Source organism: Podarcis cretensis, assembly GCF_951804945.1.
Source record: "Podarcis cretensis genome assembly, chromosome: 14".
Classification (NCBI taxonomy): domain Eukaryota; kingdom Metazoa; phylum Chordata; class Lepidosauria; order Squamata; family Lacertidae; genus Podarcis; species Podarcis cretensis.
The window spans coordinates 5,104,475-5,123,710 of record NC_137183.1 but is presented as its reverse complement, the minus strand read 5'-3'; the positions used below and the strand labels follow the sequence as shown (position 1 = coordinate 5,123,710).

The 19,236-nt window shown below is 46.2% G+C and overlaps 1 protein-coding gene across 4 annotated transcripts in view; it reads right to left on the bottom strand.

Annotated features, from left to right (window-relative positions):
• Positions 1–5,231: 5,231 nt before the first annotated feature.
• TLN2 (talin 2) overlaps positions 5,232–19,236 on the bottom strand; it is a 182,041-nt gene continuing 168,036 nt past the window's right edge. For 3 of the 4 annotated variants that reach the window (XM_079953107.1, XM_079953109.1, XM_079953108.1), the window contains exons 51-57: positions 18,934–19,039; positions 17,669–17,793; positions 13,167–13,292; positions 12,449–12,511; positions 11,231–11,413; positions 9,535–9,660; positions 5,232–8,717 (exon numbers count right to left, since the gene is read on the bottom strand). In XM_079953107.1, the coding sequence (XP_079809233.1) occupies positions 8,589–8,717; positions 9,535–9,660; positions 11,231–11,413; positions 12,449–12,511; positions 13,167–13,292; positions 17,669–17,793; positions 18,934–19,039 (858 nt within the window). In that variant the 3' untranslated portion in view covers positions 5,232–8,588. The remainder of the gene's footprint in view (positions 8,718–9,534; positions 9,661–11,230; positions 11,414–12,448; positions 12,512–13,166; positions 13,293–17,668; positions 17,794–18,933; positions 19,040–19,236) is intronic. The other variant, XM_079953110.1, reaches the window with a different exon arrangement.

Genomic DNA, 19,236 nt, shown 5'->3' with positions numbered 1-19,236 from the left:
GGCAAGTATACGCACAAATTGAGAGCATGTGCCAGAGACAAAAAGCTTCTTTCGAAGAACGAAAACCTGAAGGGCAGCAGATGCCAACATGCATTTAAGGAATGTCACCCCTCTGTGAGCCAAAAGGAATACCAAACATGTTCTGAATTCCTGCATCCTTTGAGGGACCAGCTGGTAATGAATTGTTTTTATTGAGCTGCTCAGCGTTCAGGTTCTGAGCAATCTATGTGTGGAATCCGCCTCCTCTCAGAGTCCCTCAGATTCTACTTAACCCTGTTTTGTCAGGAAAGGTGGCTTTAAAAAACAAATAGATCGCCTATCCACTTTGCATGGTGTATACGATCAGAGACATCCTGTGCAAGAGAATTTTCAAACAGTGCCCCTTTGTAAAATGAGAAAAGGACACACCTCTTCTCACAACACATAAACAAACTGTGGAATTTGGTACCACATGGTATGATGATGGTCACCAACCTGAGCGGCTATAAGAAGGGGTGAGACAAATTCATGGAGGCGAAGGGCACTAGTGGTGACAACTCACAATGGCTATATTACCTGTTAACCTCCATTATCAGTGGTAGTGCGCCTCTGAGCACCAGTTGCTGGAGAACACTGGCTTGGCATGCAGAAGGCCCAGGAGCATCTCCAGGTAGGGCTGGGAGAGACCCTGGTTGCAAATCCTGGAGAGCTGCTGCAAGCTAGTTTGGACAATATTGACCTGGACAGACCAATGGTCTGATTCAGTATAAAGAAGCTTCCCTGTGTTTAGCCCACCCCTGGCAAGTGGGATGGTTTGAGCATGTACTGTATGTGAGAAGATAAAGTTTGGGATATAGGAGGAAAGGGAGATTCTTCCCCCTTTTTTCCAGGTCTAAGTTTGCAAAATGGTTCTAGAGCTGAACTCTGTCTCACATCTAAGATTTCTGGATTTGCCTCTAAAGCCCATATGGTCTTGAAATAAACAGCACTTACCAGATTCCCAGTGTTTGGCCTCAGCTGATTTTTTGAGCCCTATGTGCCTCTGCCCTATTTTCTGCAGATGTTAACATTTTGCTGCCAAATTTTGGAGAAACAAAACCTGCATGTTTCATTATAGACTCCAAGCAAGCTAATGAGTAGCTTGTAGTCCCAACCATAGTTTGCTTTGGCTTTCCTTTACAGATGAGAATCCAAAACCATATTATTGTAGGCCATTTCCTGCCACTTAATTTTGTAATACTGTTATTAAAAAATAAAAAAGGGATGGAATCTGTCTTCAGTAACTCCACCAAAAAACGGAATAGTGCCACTGGACATTTCTGTGATGGGATGTCCAAGCCTCCCTGCTCAAGCATCTAACCATACTTAGCACAGTACTCTTGTGTATTCAAAACATAAATTACGGGGGGCGGGAATCAGTCTGGAGGATACTTGTAGGTGCATTCTAAACCCATGATTCTGTGTATATGAGCTTAGAAACTACAAGAGAAAACCTGTTGAACTGGTCAGGTTAGTTTCTTTGTAAAATAATGGCCTGAGCTGGCCAGTTAAGTACTTCCATTTACATATCCAAAGAACTAGCCCCCCCCCAGCTGTGGTGAGGCAAGATCTTTTGGGGTGTTACTGCTGTAACCTTTCCATTCTGTGCTCAGGATGTATACATGTGTAAATAAAACCCTGTATTCTAAGGACACCACAGTCTGCATTGGCCTTCATTCCAAGGAAACTGAAGGTATGTACAACTGAAGTATGTACAAACCTCCCTGGAGTCTCTTGCTGCTCAGAGACTGAGGTGTGTGCAACACTGTTTAAGGCTTACAAGATCATTCAAGTTACACAGCATAGGGCGAGAATTCAAAGCAGAGTTGCTCAGCTATGAAAGCAGCCCTGAGACACATGGTTGAGAGCAGCCCAGGTGGGAGACTTCCGGGTTAGTGCCTCCGGCAATGGCGGAGCTCCTCCGATCGGGAGGAACTTGCTCCGTGGAAAGCAGGGTCTGAACCGCCACGGCGAAGGCGGAGACCCTTGGAAATCACAGGCGGAAGAGCCTGTGAACTTGGGATTCGGCTGGCACCTTTTGCGCCCCCTTACTCGCGGGGAGACCCGGTATCGGGAATCCGGAGCGACGTGGGGTGAGTGGCGCGGTGCTTTGAATTGACCGCTTCTTTCACAGAGTGAAGCCGCATTGCTGCTGTCAGAGAGCGCTGACTTTTTCCTGTGGACAATTGATTTTTAAACAACAACCCATGAGTAGAACGGAAAATTGGATTTCTAAATACCTTAATTCGGCATCGAACGGGGAAAGCTCAAAACAGGAAGTCCACCTCCCCTTTTTGTAAATAGACTGAAGCAAAGTATTCGTGAGCTAAGGTTTTGGAAAGCTTCATGTAAAGGATCAAACTTCCATTGATTGAAACTATTAAACCCCCCTTGGAAGCAGGGGAAGAGGGGGGAAATTTTGACCAAGCGTGCCTGCAGGAGAGAGTGGAAAACTAAATTACCACATCTCTGAACCTGGGAACGGGCTGCAAAAAGAAAAAAAAAAAGGAAAAAGTCCATTGATGGTGAACAGTACATATTTGACAGCTAGTTATAAGAGAAAGATACTGTTTCCATTGTCCACTTCTGCGTTTTAAAAGAAGAAAAAGTAACTGAAAATTGATACTATTTTTCACCTTTGGAACTGGGTTGGAAAGGACTGAGTTGTTGAAACTGTTACAAGAGTGGAGCGGAGGCATCCAGCTGTAAGATAAGGACTGTGAGAAACCAGAGCTTGACCTTGAACATCCCAAGAATGTTGGTTAGGTCTGCATTTTATAAGACAAATGTCTGCATTTTATAAGACAAACTATTTGCTGGAAAAGCTTCATAAACAGATAGATGCTATGGCTATTAAAATTGACATCTTGGGATCAAAAGTGGGTATTAACACAGAAGTTGTCAAGGATCCGGCACAGGAATCTATCATGACTGAACAAATCATTGAAAAGGAGAAGGAGAAAGTTGCTGTGGTCGAACCTAAACTAATACAGATGCAAAACTAATACAGATGCAAACTTACAGATGCAAATTGAGGATTACAAATTGAGGCCCTTTATGATTGAAACTAGAAAAAGCCAGATCTTGAAGATTGAAGCCCGGCCTGGTCTGGAAAAGGAAAGTTGGAGAGATTCCCCAATGCAGGGATCAATTGACTTTTGGGATATGGACTTGGGTCAGGAGGAGATTGGAGCTTTGGGGGCCTTTGGTTTTGGAGGAATTTTGAAACAAGATTTGGAATGCTTTATGGATCCTAGCTTTAACTATGGAAATCTGGCTGTCCTGCTAAGAAGGAATAAAGGCATTGTTGGGATGGAGCTCCCCCGAGATCTGCTCTTTAGCACTAAAGATTATGAACAAGATCGGCAGAAGGGACGAGAAGAAGAGTTAAGAGCCTCGGATATAAGATCTCCAGGTTGATGGAGTTGACAGAAGGGACAGCAGAGGCCGAGACCAGGGAGAGGAGATGGTGGAAGAAGTTTGGGAATTTAAAGTTTATATTTGGAAATTTTGTAAAAATTTAATGAGGGAGAGAAAAATCGTGGAATGAAATTTCTATGACCCTAGTGGAAATGTTTTAAGAGTTTAAGTTCAAATAGATATATTAATTTTAAGGAGAAATAAGATTAAAAAAGAAAAAGCAAAAACGGATTGTTAATTGGTGAAAGAAGAGAATGTAAAATTATAGTGTATCAAGATAGATTATAAAGATAAAATAAAGAGGGAAAGGATTTGCTGAAATATTTAACTGAATTAGAATACAAAAAAGGGAGGTGGGAGGAGGTCAAGGGAATAAGCAAATGAAAGATATATTATGTGAAGGTTTGATGTGTTTTTTGCTTTTGTTTTTCCTTTTTTCTTGATCTTTTTTTTCTTTTTTTCTTTTTTTTATTTGTATGGTATTCTTTTTTCTATTGTGATATACTGTTTTGTTTTTTTGTTTAAATTGGTGTTTTTCTGTTTTATTTGTAACCTTTAAAACCTGAATAAATATTATTTTAAAAGAGAGAGAGAGAGAGAGCAGACCAGGTGGGCACAGCTCTCTCCAAGCACTCTCTTGCCTCGATTCTGATGGCAGGGCCAGGCCCCCACAGCCTAGCCTTGTTTCCCTCGCTTATGGGTGACCTCTTCACCTGTTTCCAAAAGCTTTCCCCAAACCACAAGCCCTGGGCTTGTGGAATGAGTAAGGAATGAGACAGGGAAATGTACTGGAAACCATGGAACAATCACTACTTGATACTTCATTTAAGCTGGCACCTTCTGTGCCACCTTTTAATCACGGGCTGAAAACCTGCCTATTCAGGCGTTTAAGAATACCTTCCAAATGGTTAATTGATGTCTTGTTTTAAACGTTTTTACATGGTGTTTATTGTAGCTTTATAATTTTAAAGATAGCAGTGTGGTATACAGGCAACCCCCTTTTTCTGCAGGGGTTGCGCTCCACGTCAAAGTGTCTGTCTGTGGAGCATGCCTAGGCCCCTCTTCTGCATCCCAAAGGACCCGTGTTTGTGGTTGCGCATCAACTGGATGTGCCTAAAATGGCAGACACCTGTATACATTTTTTAAAAAGAATAAACAACCTCCATGCACACAGATCAGCATGAAGTCTCAATGAAGAGGTTGCCTGGAAGAGCCCAGTGCTAGTTGACTAAGATATCTTTCTTTCCCAGGTTGGGACAGACTTGCCAGGCAGCAGCTCGTGAGAGTACAGATGTATGTCTAAGAAAAAAAGAGAGCCTGTGCCATCAAAAGTTTATTTATGGTAAATACAAAACAGTTTTGTGGGCCAGATAAATAGTGTACATACAGTGTAACATCAAGACAGAGTGTGCACTCCTCTCGTGCTTTTCCTTGCGCAGGCGACCTTGCAAACAGGAGCACGTCGTCTCTGTCACCACACAAGTGTCTGAATCATTCAGAAGTTCTTCGGTGCTCACACCAACATTCAGAGTTTGGCAATGTCAATAGTGGTTTTGTTGAAGAACAGAAACAAGGCTGACAAGCAAGTCCTGAATCCCAATTGTTTGCAAATGAGAAATTTAACACTCTTCCAAAGGGAGCAGGGGTGAGGCGTGGATTTGGGTCATTTACTGGAGGCAGGGGAGGACCTGTGGAGACGTTAAAGGCAAAGGCGGTTCCTCATGGAAAGATGCTCAGTTGCTAAACAGGTGTTTGCCATGTCACAATTCTCTTTAGAGATTCTTAGAGCACTTGGGGGTGGGATTTAACTGCCCAAGAAGAGCCATGCTAGGAGATAAGGGGATGGGGTGAAAATGGGCACCACCCTTCTTTAGTGGAAATTTTTCCAAGTCTGCTTCACTTTCTTGTTACTGCTGCAGGTGATAAAAGCCAAGGATGTTAAAACTCTTGATGTCAAGGTCACCTCTTTGCTTTATGCTTGGTCCAAGGCATTTGGGGGCTGGAGGCAGAGACCCAAAAGGGTCCTCTGTGCACAGCAACACTATCTATCCAGATGCTCTCCTCCCGTGCAAGCCTTTCTGAAGCCTCCCCTTCATTTCAGTGGGGCTTGTGCAGGTGACCTTCCTGATTCTTTGCCCTGCCTGCATGGAGGGAAATGGGTGTTTTCTTCCCACAGGCCCCAAATGCCTTGTGCTGGTTCTGCTCGCAGAACAACTCCCCCCACTCCAAACATTGCACTTTGAGTGGTTGCACCTCAAATTTTAAATGCGCAGGGGCAAATTAACAGCATTTTGAGAGCCTAAGCTCTCAATTGTTAAGAAAAGCAAGTTTCCAGCCCTGAGAAAATATTCTTGGGTGTGTATGGACCATGTTTGCTGAAACATCAGAAGCTGCAGAGGAGGCGAGGACAGCTGAATAAGCTTCTCAGTGGCTGGGAGTGTAACAATGATGTTCCACAGAGTTCTTGGACCCTCCTCCATGATTTGGAGAAATGGAATAAATTATGGAAAGGAATTGATCTCACAGAATGAATTATGAAATGCACTCAATTTGTTGCAGACTTTCAATAACGTTTTAAAATACATTGCCCTGTACAAAGCCTTCAGAGACTGACAGTGGAACCTCCCTCAAAGAGGGGTCCAAATCTGCCAGTACCCCAAACTTTGCTAAAGTTTTCTATATTTGCCAAGGATTCTGCAGTCTGACAGACCTTAAAATGCTTCAGCATCAGAGACGAGACAAAGTCTTTAAAAAACAACAACTGCTGGCACAATGACATTTCCTAAGGAGAGGCTAAAATTGCACCATAAATTATAGCCTAGCCTTACAGCAAGTTGTTGGCAACTAGAATCCTGTCAAGGCCTGAAGTAGACTGCGGATTTGGAAGGTCCCTCTTTTGCATTCCACCACCAACAAATCAATTTCCTGCCTGTTCCACAGTCATTTGGCCAGCCCTTGGGGAACAATAAATGAAACATGATGCACCCATTTCCAAGAGAGTGATAAGATGATAAAGATGCTCTGATGGGCTGTAGCTCATCAGGCTGCATTTGGAGGAACAGTCTATATTAAGGAAAAAAATAAAAAGAAAACCACCACTCACTTCCCTGGATTTGGAAAGCCATTTTTTTAGGGTGGGGAAGAAGAGCCCCCATTTAGCTTTCTTCCTGCTTAGTCAGCGACAGCCTTCATGGGGCTGACACCTGCCCGCAACTTCCCACCTGCTGTCTGAAATAATCCTGTCCACAGGCAGCTCTACCATTTCTTCCAGAGCTTTCTGTGAACCAGGCAACAAAACCCCCATTTCTTCAGGCCCAGCCTGCATCCCACCGCAGGCAGGCAAGGCCTCTGCTGGAGCTTTGCATATCACACCTGGCGCCCAAGGCTTGCACAAGATTTCAACTGCGTTCGGAGAGCATTATTTCTGCAAGAAGTATAACTAAGCCAGGAAGGCTGCTTGGTGCAATTTGGAGCAGGTGAGCTAATTTCATGGCATTCAGGAGGGCTTGGGAAGGAAATTCTTTTCCAGCCAGTAGACTGGGAGGCTTGTTCTGAAGACTTTTGCCACAGTCTGAGCGTGACAGATAATTATGATGATTCACAACCTCCAGTTTAGTTTCCCCATTTTCAGTTGTGTGGCAAACTCTGTTTGTATGAGAAACATAACATTGTAATGGTATCTTGTCTGAGGATTTATGCCACATTGGGTGAAGAACATTGCAATACCTTTGAAACAGCATTTTCTTAAGTTTATTTTTTCTAGAATGCTGTTCCTTGGATAGCAACACAACGATCATCTACCAGAAAAATACTGTTTTACTGGCCAGCCGTTTAATTTCCAGATATTTTTCTTCACAGTTGATAAAAGCAGCTTTTGATTTCCCCTGCAAAATGTAACATTTGTAAAAGTATGGGGGAGGGGGCAGTGGTAGGAGAGATTCCACAGAAAAAGGAAAAATGGAAGTACATGCCACTGGTCCTCATGGACTCCTCCTTTTTGAACTTAGGTGGTAGCACAAACCCTAGAAAACCTAAATGGCTGCTTGGGGGCAATGTGGGGCACTGGTCTGCTAGGTAGCATGCTCTCTGATATTACACCTCATGGATCACATCTAGTGATGATCAAGCACAAATTCATAATATAAGCCAGTTCTTCACTAAAATGAGAGAGAAAAGCTGTTGAGTTTAGGATTGAGATGTGTTTTGTATTAGCAGGCTGGTACTGGCCAGGGCTGATGGGAATTGCAGTCTCAAACATCCAGAGGGCCACAGTTTAGCAAAGGCTGATTTAAGCAAGAGGTATACTTAAACAAAAAGGCATTTTCCTTCATGAACCTGCTACTCTGCACTTTTTAAAAAATGAACGCCGATTCGTGTTTCTTGGGTTACTTTATTCCCCCCAAAAGGATAACTATTCTAATTCCTTGTGGGCTAGAAACCTGAATCCACCCCAAAGGGAAAAAACCACTGTACAAAGAATGGGGTGACGCATGGCAATGTGCCAATATGGATACTTCTAGTGCAAACAGTTACCGAGAAAGTTCCCCCAACATTTAGAGCGAACCAGCCCTATATGACACTGGAGAGGGCAAATACTTTCCCTCCATGAAGCCAACACATTCAAATGTCTCTCTGGGACATGGCTGCTGCCTCAGTCTTGGAAGGAAAGAGGGCACAAGAAAAAGAAAGAAAGAAAGAAAGAAAGAAAGAAAGAAAGAAAGAGAAAGAAAGAAGAAAAAGAAGAAAACCCACCAGCAGTTTCATTTGGGTAGCTTATTTGAATCATGGACTTCTAAACACCGTTTTCTTACATATTATAATACCAAAGTCCTTAATGCTAGTCAAGAGAATAATAAATAGATCAAAACTTCTGATTATGATATAATACTGACTTTATAACCCCTTGTGTAAAAAAGTGAGGCTCTCTCTCCTGAGATACAGCAAATAAGGGAAGGGTGGGGGGGTGGGGAGACCATAACACTGTACCATCAGTCGGTTGACCAGCGCACCGTAGCTGAATAGTCGAGAAACAACAGCCCACCCTCTGCTTCTCTCCTGCCCCAAAACCTATTTCAGGAAGTGCCTGGTAGTTTCTTCATCTTCTACCCCTTCAGTTCAGGTTTCTTTCAAGCAAAACCACCAGGGAAAGGTTAGCCTTCATCTTCCCGCAGTTCAGTAGGGAGAAATTTGTATTGCTGCTGACGAATCTGGGCTAGCTTTTTCCTCGCCTCTTCCAGCTCCCGTTCCTTCTTCAGCATCTCCTCCTGCGCTGCAATGATCTAGAAGAATAACCACAGTGATGGTGCCACAGAAATAAATGATGACATAAATAAAATACAGTACGATCGGATCTTACCCAGGGGTTCAGTTCTAAGGGTTCCACATATACCTGAAAACGCGTGTACTCATAGCCATGTAAACACCCCCACATGAGCATACCTAGGACTCCAAAGCTGGAAAATGCAGTGCAAAAAGAATTCTTAAGCTCTTTGCTTTGCTTACTGGGCAAGGCCCCACACAGCACACCTGGTCTGGGATGCTCTCATGAGATCTCATGGGGCCATCTGAGATCCCCCAAGAGCTCACACAACCACCCCCAGGCTTCCAGAGCTGGTGTGCTGAGAGGGCCTTGCATGGTAAGCAAGGCAGAGAACTTAAAGCTCCTTTCACACCAGGAAAACCTTGCAGGCATTAAATTCCTGCAATTTCAATTGGATGGCCTTCAATCATGCAAGGTTGGAATTGCACAAGTTATATGCGTGTTAGATGTGATCATACTGTACGTTTAAGCTGATTGCAATCGCTCTGCACATGCAGGGAACTGAAATCCAACAGATTTCAGAATGTCATGCAGAGTCTCCTTTACTTTCAGTGCCATTCAGAGTCTCATTTTTCATAGAACCCAAGGTGGCAGGCAGGCATGAGGTCCTCCATCCAGGCAGTGACCAGGCCCAGCGGGACACATTCAGCCTCTGATCCTTAGGTTATCTACTTTTGCTGTCACATAACCTACTGTATTATATGGATTCTTCTCAACATGGTCTCAACAGGAGAGAAAAGGTGAAAATGACGGACAGGTGAAAGATTATTACTGACCTGTGCAATGCCTCCCACAAACTTTGTTTTCACCACGACATCGTCATCGTCAGCCTTACCAAACGCCGCCTTCTGGGCTGCCCTGACCAGATTATCCGATGCACGTTTGACAGCATTCCCTGCGGCCTACAGAAGGAGCAGATAAAGAAGTTAGCAGTATCAATGGCCAGGGATGATGACGGTTGCATTTCAGCAACATCTGGAGGGCCAAAGGTCCCCCACACCTGGTGTAAGTCAACCTTCTCCCACCTGACATGCTCCAGATCTTTCTGGACTCCCACCATCCCTGCTGGCTGGGGCAGATGGAAGTCCAACAACACCTGAAAGACACCAGCTTGGGGAAGGTGGCTCTAAGCTTTTTTTGGGGGGGTGGGGGGGGTCTGAAGGGTCTAATGCTCCTGCATCGTCTCTTCAGGTCATATTTGAAGCCTTATCTCTGCACCCTTTCAACTCTAAAACCAGGCAGGGGCACTATATGAAAGTTGGTAACCAGACCCTAAGCCATTTCTACCTTTAAGATAAGAATGAGGACCGAAAACTGAGCCCAGAAAGGAATAGCAAATAAACCCACTGGAGTTCCACGTGAAAAAGGGTCTCTATCTTGATCCCACCAGGACTTTACCCTGGAGCCTGCTGGCCATTAATGCCACAAAGCATCCAGTTCATTTAATGAACTTTTGCAGCGAGGCCATTGCCACTAATATCAAGCTTTAGAGGAGCATTCGGAACTACCATTAGAGGGCATAATGTGGTGCAACTCAAGAGTGAGGTGGTAGCTACCTTATTCAGGCATCACTCCAGCCATGAATCGGTGGGAACCTTTTTGGCCCTGTGGGTTAGATCTTTATCTCACCTCAACTTTTGAGTGCCATCATTAGGAAATCAGATGTTTGACAGGTGGGTAGTCCTATCTACAGTGGTGCCTCGCAAGACGAAAAGAATCCGTTCCGCGATTTTCTTCATCTAGCAGTTTTTTTGTCTTGCGAAGCAAGCCCATTGACGGATTAGCAGATTAGCGCTATTAGTGGTTTAGCAGCTTTTAGCAGCTTTTAGCGGCTTATCGGCTTAGCAGATAAGCGGCTTAGCGGCTTAGAAAAAGGGGGGTGAGGGGGAAAAAAACCGCAGGAACTCGCAAGACATTTTCGTCTTGCGAAGCAAGCCCATAGAAAATTCGTTTTGCGAAGTACCTCCAAAATGGAAAACTCTTTCGTCTAGCGAGTTTTCCGTCTTGCGAGGCATTCGTCTTGCGGGGCACCACTGTACTTCGAGAAGTGGGCAGGACCACCTACCTATCAATCATCTGATGTCAAAATGATGTGAGGTGATTTGTTAGGGGCAGCGGTCTCCCCAACCCATCTAAATTTCGGGGACGATAGTGACCAAGCAGGACCAAACTCCCCATGGATCAGCTGATGGACAGGGAGTTCAATCCTGCCTTCTGCAGGCTCACCTGTCTAAGTTGTATCTCTACCTCCCCCATGTGTGATGTCAAGAAGGGGCAGGTAGGCGTGGTAGGCTAAACCAGGCCTTAGGCTCCCCAACCCTGCTAGATGGAGGTAACAATACTGACCTACATTGCAAGGCTGTGGTGCTGAATCAATGCAAGGCACGGTGAGGATGCCAAACCTGACCTCCTGCATCAAGCGAAGCAGCTTTCGCAAAAGGTGAGAGATTTGAGCCACGCAAACTTCCTTACCTGCAGTCTCCTCATGGCCTCCGAGTCCTGGTCTGCTTTCACTTTACAAGCCACCAGCAACTGTGCTGTGGACGCTGCCACTTGCTTGGCAGAGGAGATCAGTTTCTCCTCGCTGGCGTGGCCTTGGACTGAAGCATTGGCCGCTTCACAGAGGTTGCTGGTGGCAGCTGCCACCATTCGGGCCTGGAAGGGGCAACAACAGAATATCAGGCCTGGCTTTATTGCTGGGTCAGGCCAATGGTCCACTAGGCTCAGGTGGGGTCAGATGAAAGAAAATCTAAAATGCCAGGATCTGTGCTGGAATCATGTCCAGCAGCAAAATCCATCTTCTGGTCTTCTGCTTCCCTTGACCTCCCAGTGAAACCCTGTCTGATCCTAGGGCCTCAAGGTCTATAGAGAAGGGTGGGAAGGAAGAGAGGCAAAAAGTGTGTGACTCTCTCTGCCTTTATACAGTAGGCTGCAGAGGTTTCTATTTCATATTTCACCCCCCCCCTAAAATTTATATCCCGCTTGACTGTAAAAACAAGCCAACCGTCCAGGCAGTTTACAAAGGTTTCACACCCACCCACCCTTATCTCCATCCACAGAAGCAAGAAGCATTATCACAGTTCAGTGGGGTGTAGTCAGTAAGGGGGTGGACCATTTCAAATCCCCACTTTGCCACAACTGCCCCTCAGCCCAGGCCCTAGCCTAGTGGGCTGCTCTCAGTGGGCTGCTGCAAGGATGGAATAGGGTGTGGAGAGCCATGTACACCACCTTGAGCTCCTTTCTGGGAAAGGTGAGATATTAATACAATAAATAACAGGTAGCACACCGGAAAAGCTAAGCAGAGCCCGGTATGGTTTCAAATTGGATGGGGAACTGTGTGCTGAGATTCTTGCATTGCAGGGAGTTGGACTAGATGGCTTTATGATTCTATGAAAATAAAAAAGGGCACAATCCAGCCAGGCAAAAGTGCTCAAGGGCCCCCAAAGCAGGGGTAGCAAGGGCCATGGCCCCTGAGGGAGTCCCAGGGAGGCTTGGGAGGCTGCATCCAATCCCCTACCCTCTGCTTCAACAGGAAATATGAGGGCCTGAGCCTGCAAAATATGAGGGCCTGCAATGCTTCTGTCCCAACTGCAGAGCAACAGGAGGATGGGCGGATCTGATCAGGCCAGCAGAGAGCAGATGGTGGCTACCTTTGAAAAGGTGGAAGGAGAAAAATATGGACTAACTCACAGCAGAAATAAGTCCCTGAGACCACTGTCCATCATCAGCTGCATTGGCAGGGATGGCTCCAACCTAGAAACACAGTTCAGACAAAATTAATTAGCAGGAATAATTAATTAATTAATTAATTAATTAATTAATTAATTAATTAATTATTAATGACTTATGTGGTGGGATTGATAGCATGAAAGCAACGTTTTATAAAACATTTAGATGGCATTGGGCCTTGCATCAACATTTGGGGGAAATGGGACAGGGTACATGAGCAGCAGCTGCCTTATGACAAATGGCTGGGCAGCATTATGGGCTGCAGCTGAACTTGCCCTCAGGTGGGACTGAGAGGTTAAACCAAAATGCACATGGAAATCTGCTCAGGAGCTCTCAGTGCTTTTCGCTACAGGAAAGGCTTCCCCAGATCCACCTGATGGCAGTTAAAAGTTATACCACGAGGCACTACAAGGCACCTTGGGGCACTTAGCTTAACTGTGAGGCCACAAGGCAATTGTCTCATAGGCATAAGGGCTGCTGCATTAGTGTGTAAAGCTGCAAGAAATGAGACACAGCAAGCTATGCTGCAACTGAACTGTATCGGGAGACAGGCAGACGATGGGACGTTATTCCCGCACAGCTGCCCCGGCATCTGTTCCCTGAACTCCACCAGCCGAGGTGTCATCTCATAGTTAAAATGGTGACTTACATTTTCATGGGCAGAGTCTTGCTCACTAACCTTGCCCTGGGCAACCAGCTCCCTCTGAGCTGCAGACGCGGACTTGACAAGCGCGCTGGTGGCGGCTGCAATGGATTTAGCTGCTTCAAGTATCTGCTCTTCAAAATCCAGGGTCTCGTCCGCCTGCTGTAACCAGAAGAGGAGACTGTCACCAACAGTTCTCTTGAAATTTTAGCAGTTTTGCCCTTGCCTGATGAATACTCAACTAGGGGGTTTGGACCAGATGACGCTTTGAGTGCCTTCCAACTCTATAGCTCTATTCTATGATAACATTAAAATAATAATAAAGGAGCAGGAAGAGGCACATTCCAAACAAGGCTCTCCCAGTCTTCCTGTGCCAGAAGAAGAATGCAATAAGAGAGGAGGATTAAGCAAAATACTGGCTTTATTTGAAAGAAATGTGGCAGGCATATTTCTGCTGATTTGCTGCTTGGTGACATGTGCCCCAGGTCTAGGGCAGGGATCATGCTCAAAAGGCATCCCATACCAGAGGTCATGTTCTCACCATGTTACTTAGGTGTTAATGGACACCACTAGTAGGATAAGCAAGGGACGCGGGTGGCACTGTGGGTTAAACCACAGAGCCTAGGACTTGTCGATCAGAAGGTTGGCAGTTCAAATCCCCACAACGGGGTGAGCTCCTGTTGCTCGGTCCCTGCTCCTGCCAACCTAGCAGTTCGAAAGGATGTCGAAGTGCAAGTAGATAAATAGGTACAACTCTGGTGGGAAGGTAAACGGCGTTTCCATGTGCTGCTCTGGTTCGGCATAAGTGGCTTAGTCATGCTGGCCGCATGACCAGGAAGCTGTACGCCGGCTCCCTCGGCCACTAAAGCGAGATGAGCACTGCAACCCCAGAGTCGGTCATGACTGGACCTAATGGTCAGGGGTCCCGTTACCTTTACCTAGTAGGATAAGCTACCAGCATGTAGCCTGTAAGGCACTGGTGTTCAGGTGGGGGGTTGGGATGTTCTATGGGGCCACAGCCTGACCCAAGGGCAACAGCAATACTACCACATACCAGAATATGGGTGTGTGTTTTTTTAAAAAGTTCCAGAAACACGTCTTCAAATGCTTGGGGTAAAGGTGGGTCTGACATCTACTGATGACTATTGCAGCAAGTGATTTGATGGTGTTGGGTGGTGCAGCTCTGGAGCAGGTATGAGGAACCTGTGGGCCGTTCAGAGTGGACTGGCCCAAGTCATTCTGCTGCAGAGGGCAAATTTATTCCAGAAGCCAACCAGACTGGCTGCTGAATCTCACTTCAGCACTGGCAGCGGGACACTTGGCACAGCTTCCTCCACTGCACCCAAGGATGCAGCAGGCTTGTTCATGGGGTGCAAGGCACATGGCAGGGGGTGCAGAGTTCTGTCTGCTCCATGCGCCTCAGCATCTGCTGCCTGAGGCAGCTATGTCACTCTGCTTAATGGTATGGTTGGCCCTGCCTATGGTTTGTTGATGTACCAGCCCCATCTGTCATGGCTCATGGTCAGGAATGATGGGAGTCCAACAATGTTCGGAGGGAGACCAGGTTCCTTCCATATGTGGTGCAGAGAGGCGGGGAAGGCAAAAGGCCCCAGAAAGAAGGAAGCAGGACCTGAAAGGGCAGAAGGCCAAAGAGGGCAGGAAGGAAGACCCCTTGGAGGGGAAGGTGCGGGGCTTGAGGGATAGCGGGTGCAATTAAAAGAGGGGGGAGAGAGGGAAAGAATCATCAGTGGTAAGAGTTGCCTCTGGCCAAGAGCTACTGATACAAGGACATGGTTTGAAATATTCCCCACCCCTGAAGCTGAAACAACCACAAATGTGGGGGAATTAATTTGGCTTTTACTATACAGACTCTGAAATAATGGGAAATGAAAATATATTATGTCAGACCATCTTTCTGTCTCCTTTTTGTTTTTTGTTTGAATTGCAGGGAAGGGATCTTTTAAACTTGTACTATCTTTCCCCCCAAAAAACTTCCTCTGTGAAACAGTCACTCGAGATTGAGGATTAACTTTCATAAGGAAGGTGGCAGAGATTCTCAGGGTTCTAAAATGGTCCCCCCTGCCCTGCAATAGACAAACCGCCATTATTGTTTTTTGCAATGCATGGGAGCTCATATTTGAATATAGGCTCAGCAGAGATTAGCACACAGAGAAAACTGAGTTCAGCTTTGTTAAGTCACCCCTGTTTTCTGTAAGCTTGCTGCCTATTACGTGTAGCTCAAGAGCGAAGTCATATTAAGATCTGTTGGCTGGGCCAGACCCAAGGTACCAGTATCAGGTGTCTGGCCATGATCTGCCATGCGCCTCCAGATGCTTCCAAGCAAGGCAAGTAAGTGATGGATTTCCCTTCTTATTTCTCCCACTCAAGGGTATACTGCCTCTGTATGTGGGGGTTCCAGCAGACAGTCACAGCTGTCAAGCCGTAAAAGGGCCTACCCCTCCACCACAGTTTTTCTTATTCTTTTGGTTTATTTCACAAAACCAACTATGCTACAGAGGCCACTGCTACCACCATGCTAGGTGGCAGGGAGCTCCAAGTCCGCCATCTTCCCACGATGCTTGAAAGAGGGAGCTTGGTTTTCTCCACTGTATGTATCCTCTGAACCAGATCAAAAGAAGCAGCAGAATCAGCAGGCAGTTCTTCTAAACCTTTAACAAGCCTCTTTGCAAACTCCGTATTGCCTCCTGCTATGTTTTCTATATATTTATATATCTCTCATCTAAAAAGTCCCCGGAGACAGAGCGGGACACTGTAGGAATGTTTGATATATAGTTGGACTAAATAACAACCTAATATATCAAACATATCACACAGAGTCCTGCAGAAAAAAGGCATCCAGGTTTGGACTCAGCTTGAAATACGGATTAGACTCAACAGCAGGAAGCCACAAGGGGGGGGGGGGGGCTAGATCTTGATAAAACCTTCCCCCGCCCTTCCTCAAACACGCTCCTCCTCCTCCAAATACTGAAGCCAGCAGGGCAAGCTAGATGGGAACCTCAGGGGCAGCAGGCTGCGTGCTTGCGGGAAGGCAGTCTGAAGGGGGGGCGGGGGGGGGCAGCCCATCGCCAGAGCAGAGCATCACTGCCCTCTACCTGCATCCTAGCAGAAATCATGGAAACCCGTTTATATCCCTATCGCAGAACACAAAGCAGAGACAAACTGATTTCATTTACTCAACATTAATAACTTCTTATAAGACTTTCATGTCAGGAAGCATCTTGATAAATGGAGAATCGTATCGTAGCACCAACAGGCAGTGCCCTACACCACCGCCCCTCCTCTCAATCTTGCTGGGCAAAATGCGGAAGTGGTGATCCACTGTGATGCAGACTTTGTGCACAACACGAAGTGCAATACATACAATATAGAATATCCTATATTTCTGCAGTGAGGAGTCTGTGATGTAGAAATCATCCCTTTCAAACCAGCATGCCTTTCACCTGATATTTTTACACAATGTATTCTGATTTAGCGAGGCCTGGGGCACCTGCCTCTGATCACCAGGAAATCCTTCTTGGCCACTCCTCTTGGGTTTTGCCAAATGTTCCCCCCTAAAATGTTCTATGCTATCCCTCAAATCTCTTCTTTATTTTAAGCCTTTGCTGATAATATTGTGAGGATAATCTTTCCTTCTGGAGGGGCCTCGTTTTCTTGATATATTTCCAGGACAGAATGGTTCTCTAGAGTCCCTGGACCGCAAGAAGGACCAAGTTTGCTAGGGGAGGTTTGAGGAGATGCAAAAAAAGTGAGTCACCCTCATGCTTAAGATCTTCTGATGTGACCCTACTCCAGACCCCACCTTCTGTATCCAGGGCAGCTGTCTACCAGCTCCATCTGGTACACAAGCTGAGACCCTACCTGATTGTCTCGCCAGAGTGGTGCATGCTCTAGTTATCTCCTTCTTGGACTACTGCAATACACTATTGCAATGCACTGCAATGTGGGGCTACCTTTGAAGGTGACCCCGGAAACTACAACTAATCCAGAGACCATAACAATAACTAATCCAGAGACCGCTGAGACCATATAACACCGGTCCTGAAAGACCTACATTGGCTCCCAGTACGTTTCCGAGCACAGTTGAAAGTGTTGATGCTGACCTTTAAATCCCTAAACGGCCTCAGCCCAATATACCTCAAGGAGCGTCTCCACCCCCATTGTTCTGCCTGGACACTGAGATCCAGAGTCGAGGGCCTTCTGGCGGTTCCTTCACTGTGAGAAGCAAAGTTACAGGGAACCAGGCAGAGGGCCTTCTCGGTAGTGGCACCTGCCCTGTGGAACACCCTCCCATCAGATGTCAAAGAGATAAACAACTACCTGTCATTTAGAAGACATCTGAAGGCAGCCCTGTTTAGGGAAGTTTTTAATCTGTGACACTTTAATGTATTTTTAATCTTTGTTGGAAGCCGCCCAGAGTGGCTGGGAAAACCCAGCCAGATGGGCTGGGTACAAATAATAAATTATAATAATAATTATTATTATTAGGGTGAAGTGAGCTTGCCCTGTCTCTTGCTCACCTTAGGCTTGGCTCTTGGCTTTAGCTGCTCCAACTTCTTTGCAGCAGCTTCAATCGATGCAGCAGCTCCCAGCAACTCTGTCTCGGCAATGACTGTGGGGTCCTCTGGATCTACCCATTCAGTGCCTGCATGGAGTTTTTTTAAAAGAGAAGAACCATCACACCAGTTGCTGTAGCAGCTGAAGCTGGAACAGACCATGGCTCCTGCCACCATGCCCCAAACATGATGTCAGAAGTAAAAAGGAAAAGGTGGAGTCAGGAGGGACAGCTCCACCCCATCCAACCCCCCTCCAGCTTATTAGGGGTTTGGATTGCACTGGAAGTATCCATGCTGCGTGTCACCTGGCTAAAGGGATATTAGTCAATTAATTGTATGAGGCTGAGTTGAATTGTATGCAAACTTTTTATCACCTTTATGCATTTTCAGTAGTAAGTAAAGGTAAAGGTAAAGGTACCCCTGCCCGTACGGGCCAGTCTTGACAGACTCTGGGGTTGTGCGCCCATCTCACTTAAGAGGCCAGGGGCCAGCGCTGTCCGGAGACACTTCCGGGTCACGTGGCCAGCGTGACATTGCTGCTCTGGCAAGCCAGAGCCGCACACGGAAACGCCGTTTACCTTCCCGCTGGTAAGCGGTCCCTATTTATCTACTTGAACCCGGAGGTGCTTTCGAACTGCTAGGTTGGCAGGCGCTGGGACCGAGCAGCGGGAGCGCACCCCGCCGCAGGGATTCGAACCGCCGACCTTTCGATCGGCAAGTCCTAGGCACTGAGGCTTTAACCCACAGCGCCACCTGCGTCCCTATTTTCAGTAGTAAATATCGCCAAATCACATGCAAACTTGATTAATTAAAAACAATAATTTTGAAGCAGACACACATATTTGTTGCTTTTAGATGATGCATTTGGTTATCCTGGCAAGTGCCATCTACACCCCCCCTCCTCTGTGTGTGTGTGTGTGTGTGTGTGTGTGTGTGTGAGAGAGAGAGAGAGAGAGAGAGAGAGAGAGAGAGAGAGTTCTTCTAAAATGCTGCTCATAGTTGCCACATTTTATACTTCTGTTAATTGGAAAAAAACCCCACCCTCAGCCTATCAGAGCAGCCTATCAAAAGTCATTAATCTAAGAGACTAAGCCTTGCAGCCATACTTCTTATTAACCCCTGTGCATATAAGGCCCAGTGAAATGAATGTGGTTGCCAGTAGATTTCTATCTCTGAGCCCAGAAGGTGAGATCATTTGCACGTTATGACAGCGGAGCAGCCAAACTCACCTTTCATTGCTTCGGCTGACTGTATGAGCTCTGTGACAGCACTAGCAACCCTCTTTGACAAGGCAGCCAACTGATGCTTCAGTTCTGGGGTGGGCTTCTGTAGAATCTGGAGGTGCAAATTAGAGTGGAGACTAACATTTTAGTCCTGTGCCAGAAGTCTGTAGATGTTCAATCTTTGTTTGCTACCCAAACAGCAGCTGCTTAGGCACCATCGCTCTTTCTTTTGCAGAACAAAAGTACCCTTCCTGGGTACCTGAGCCCAGCCAATCAGGGTCCATAGAAGCATTGCTACCTCAGCATCAA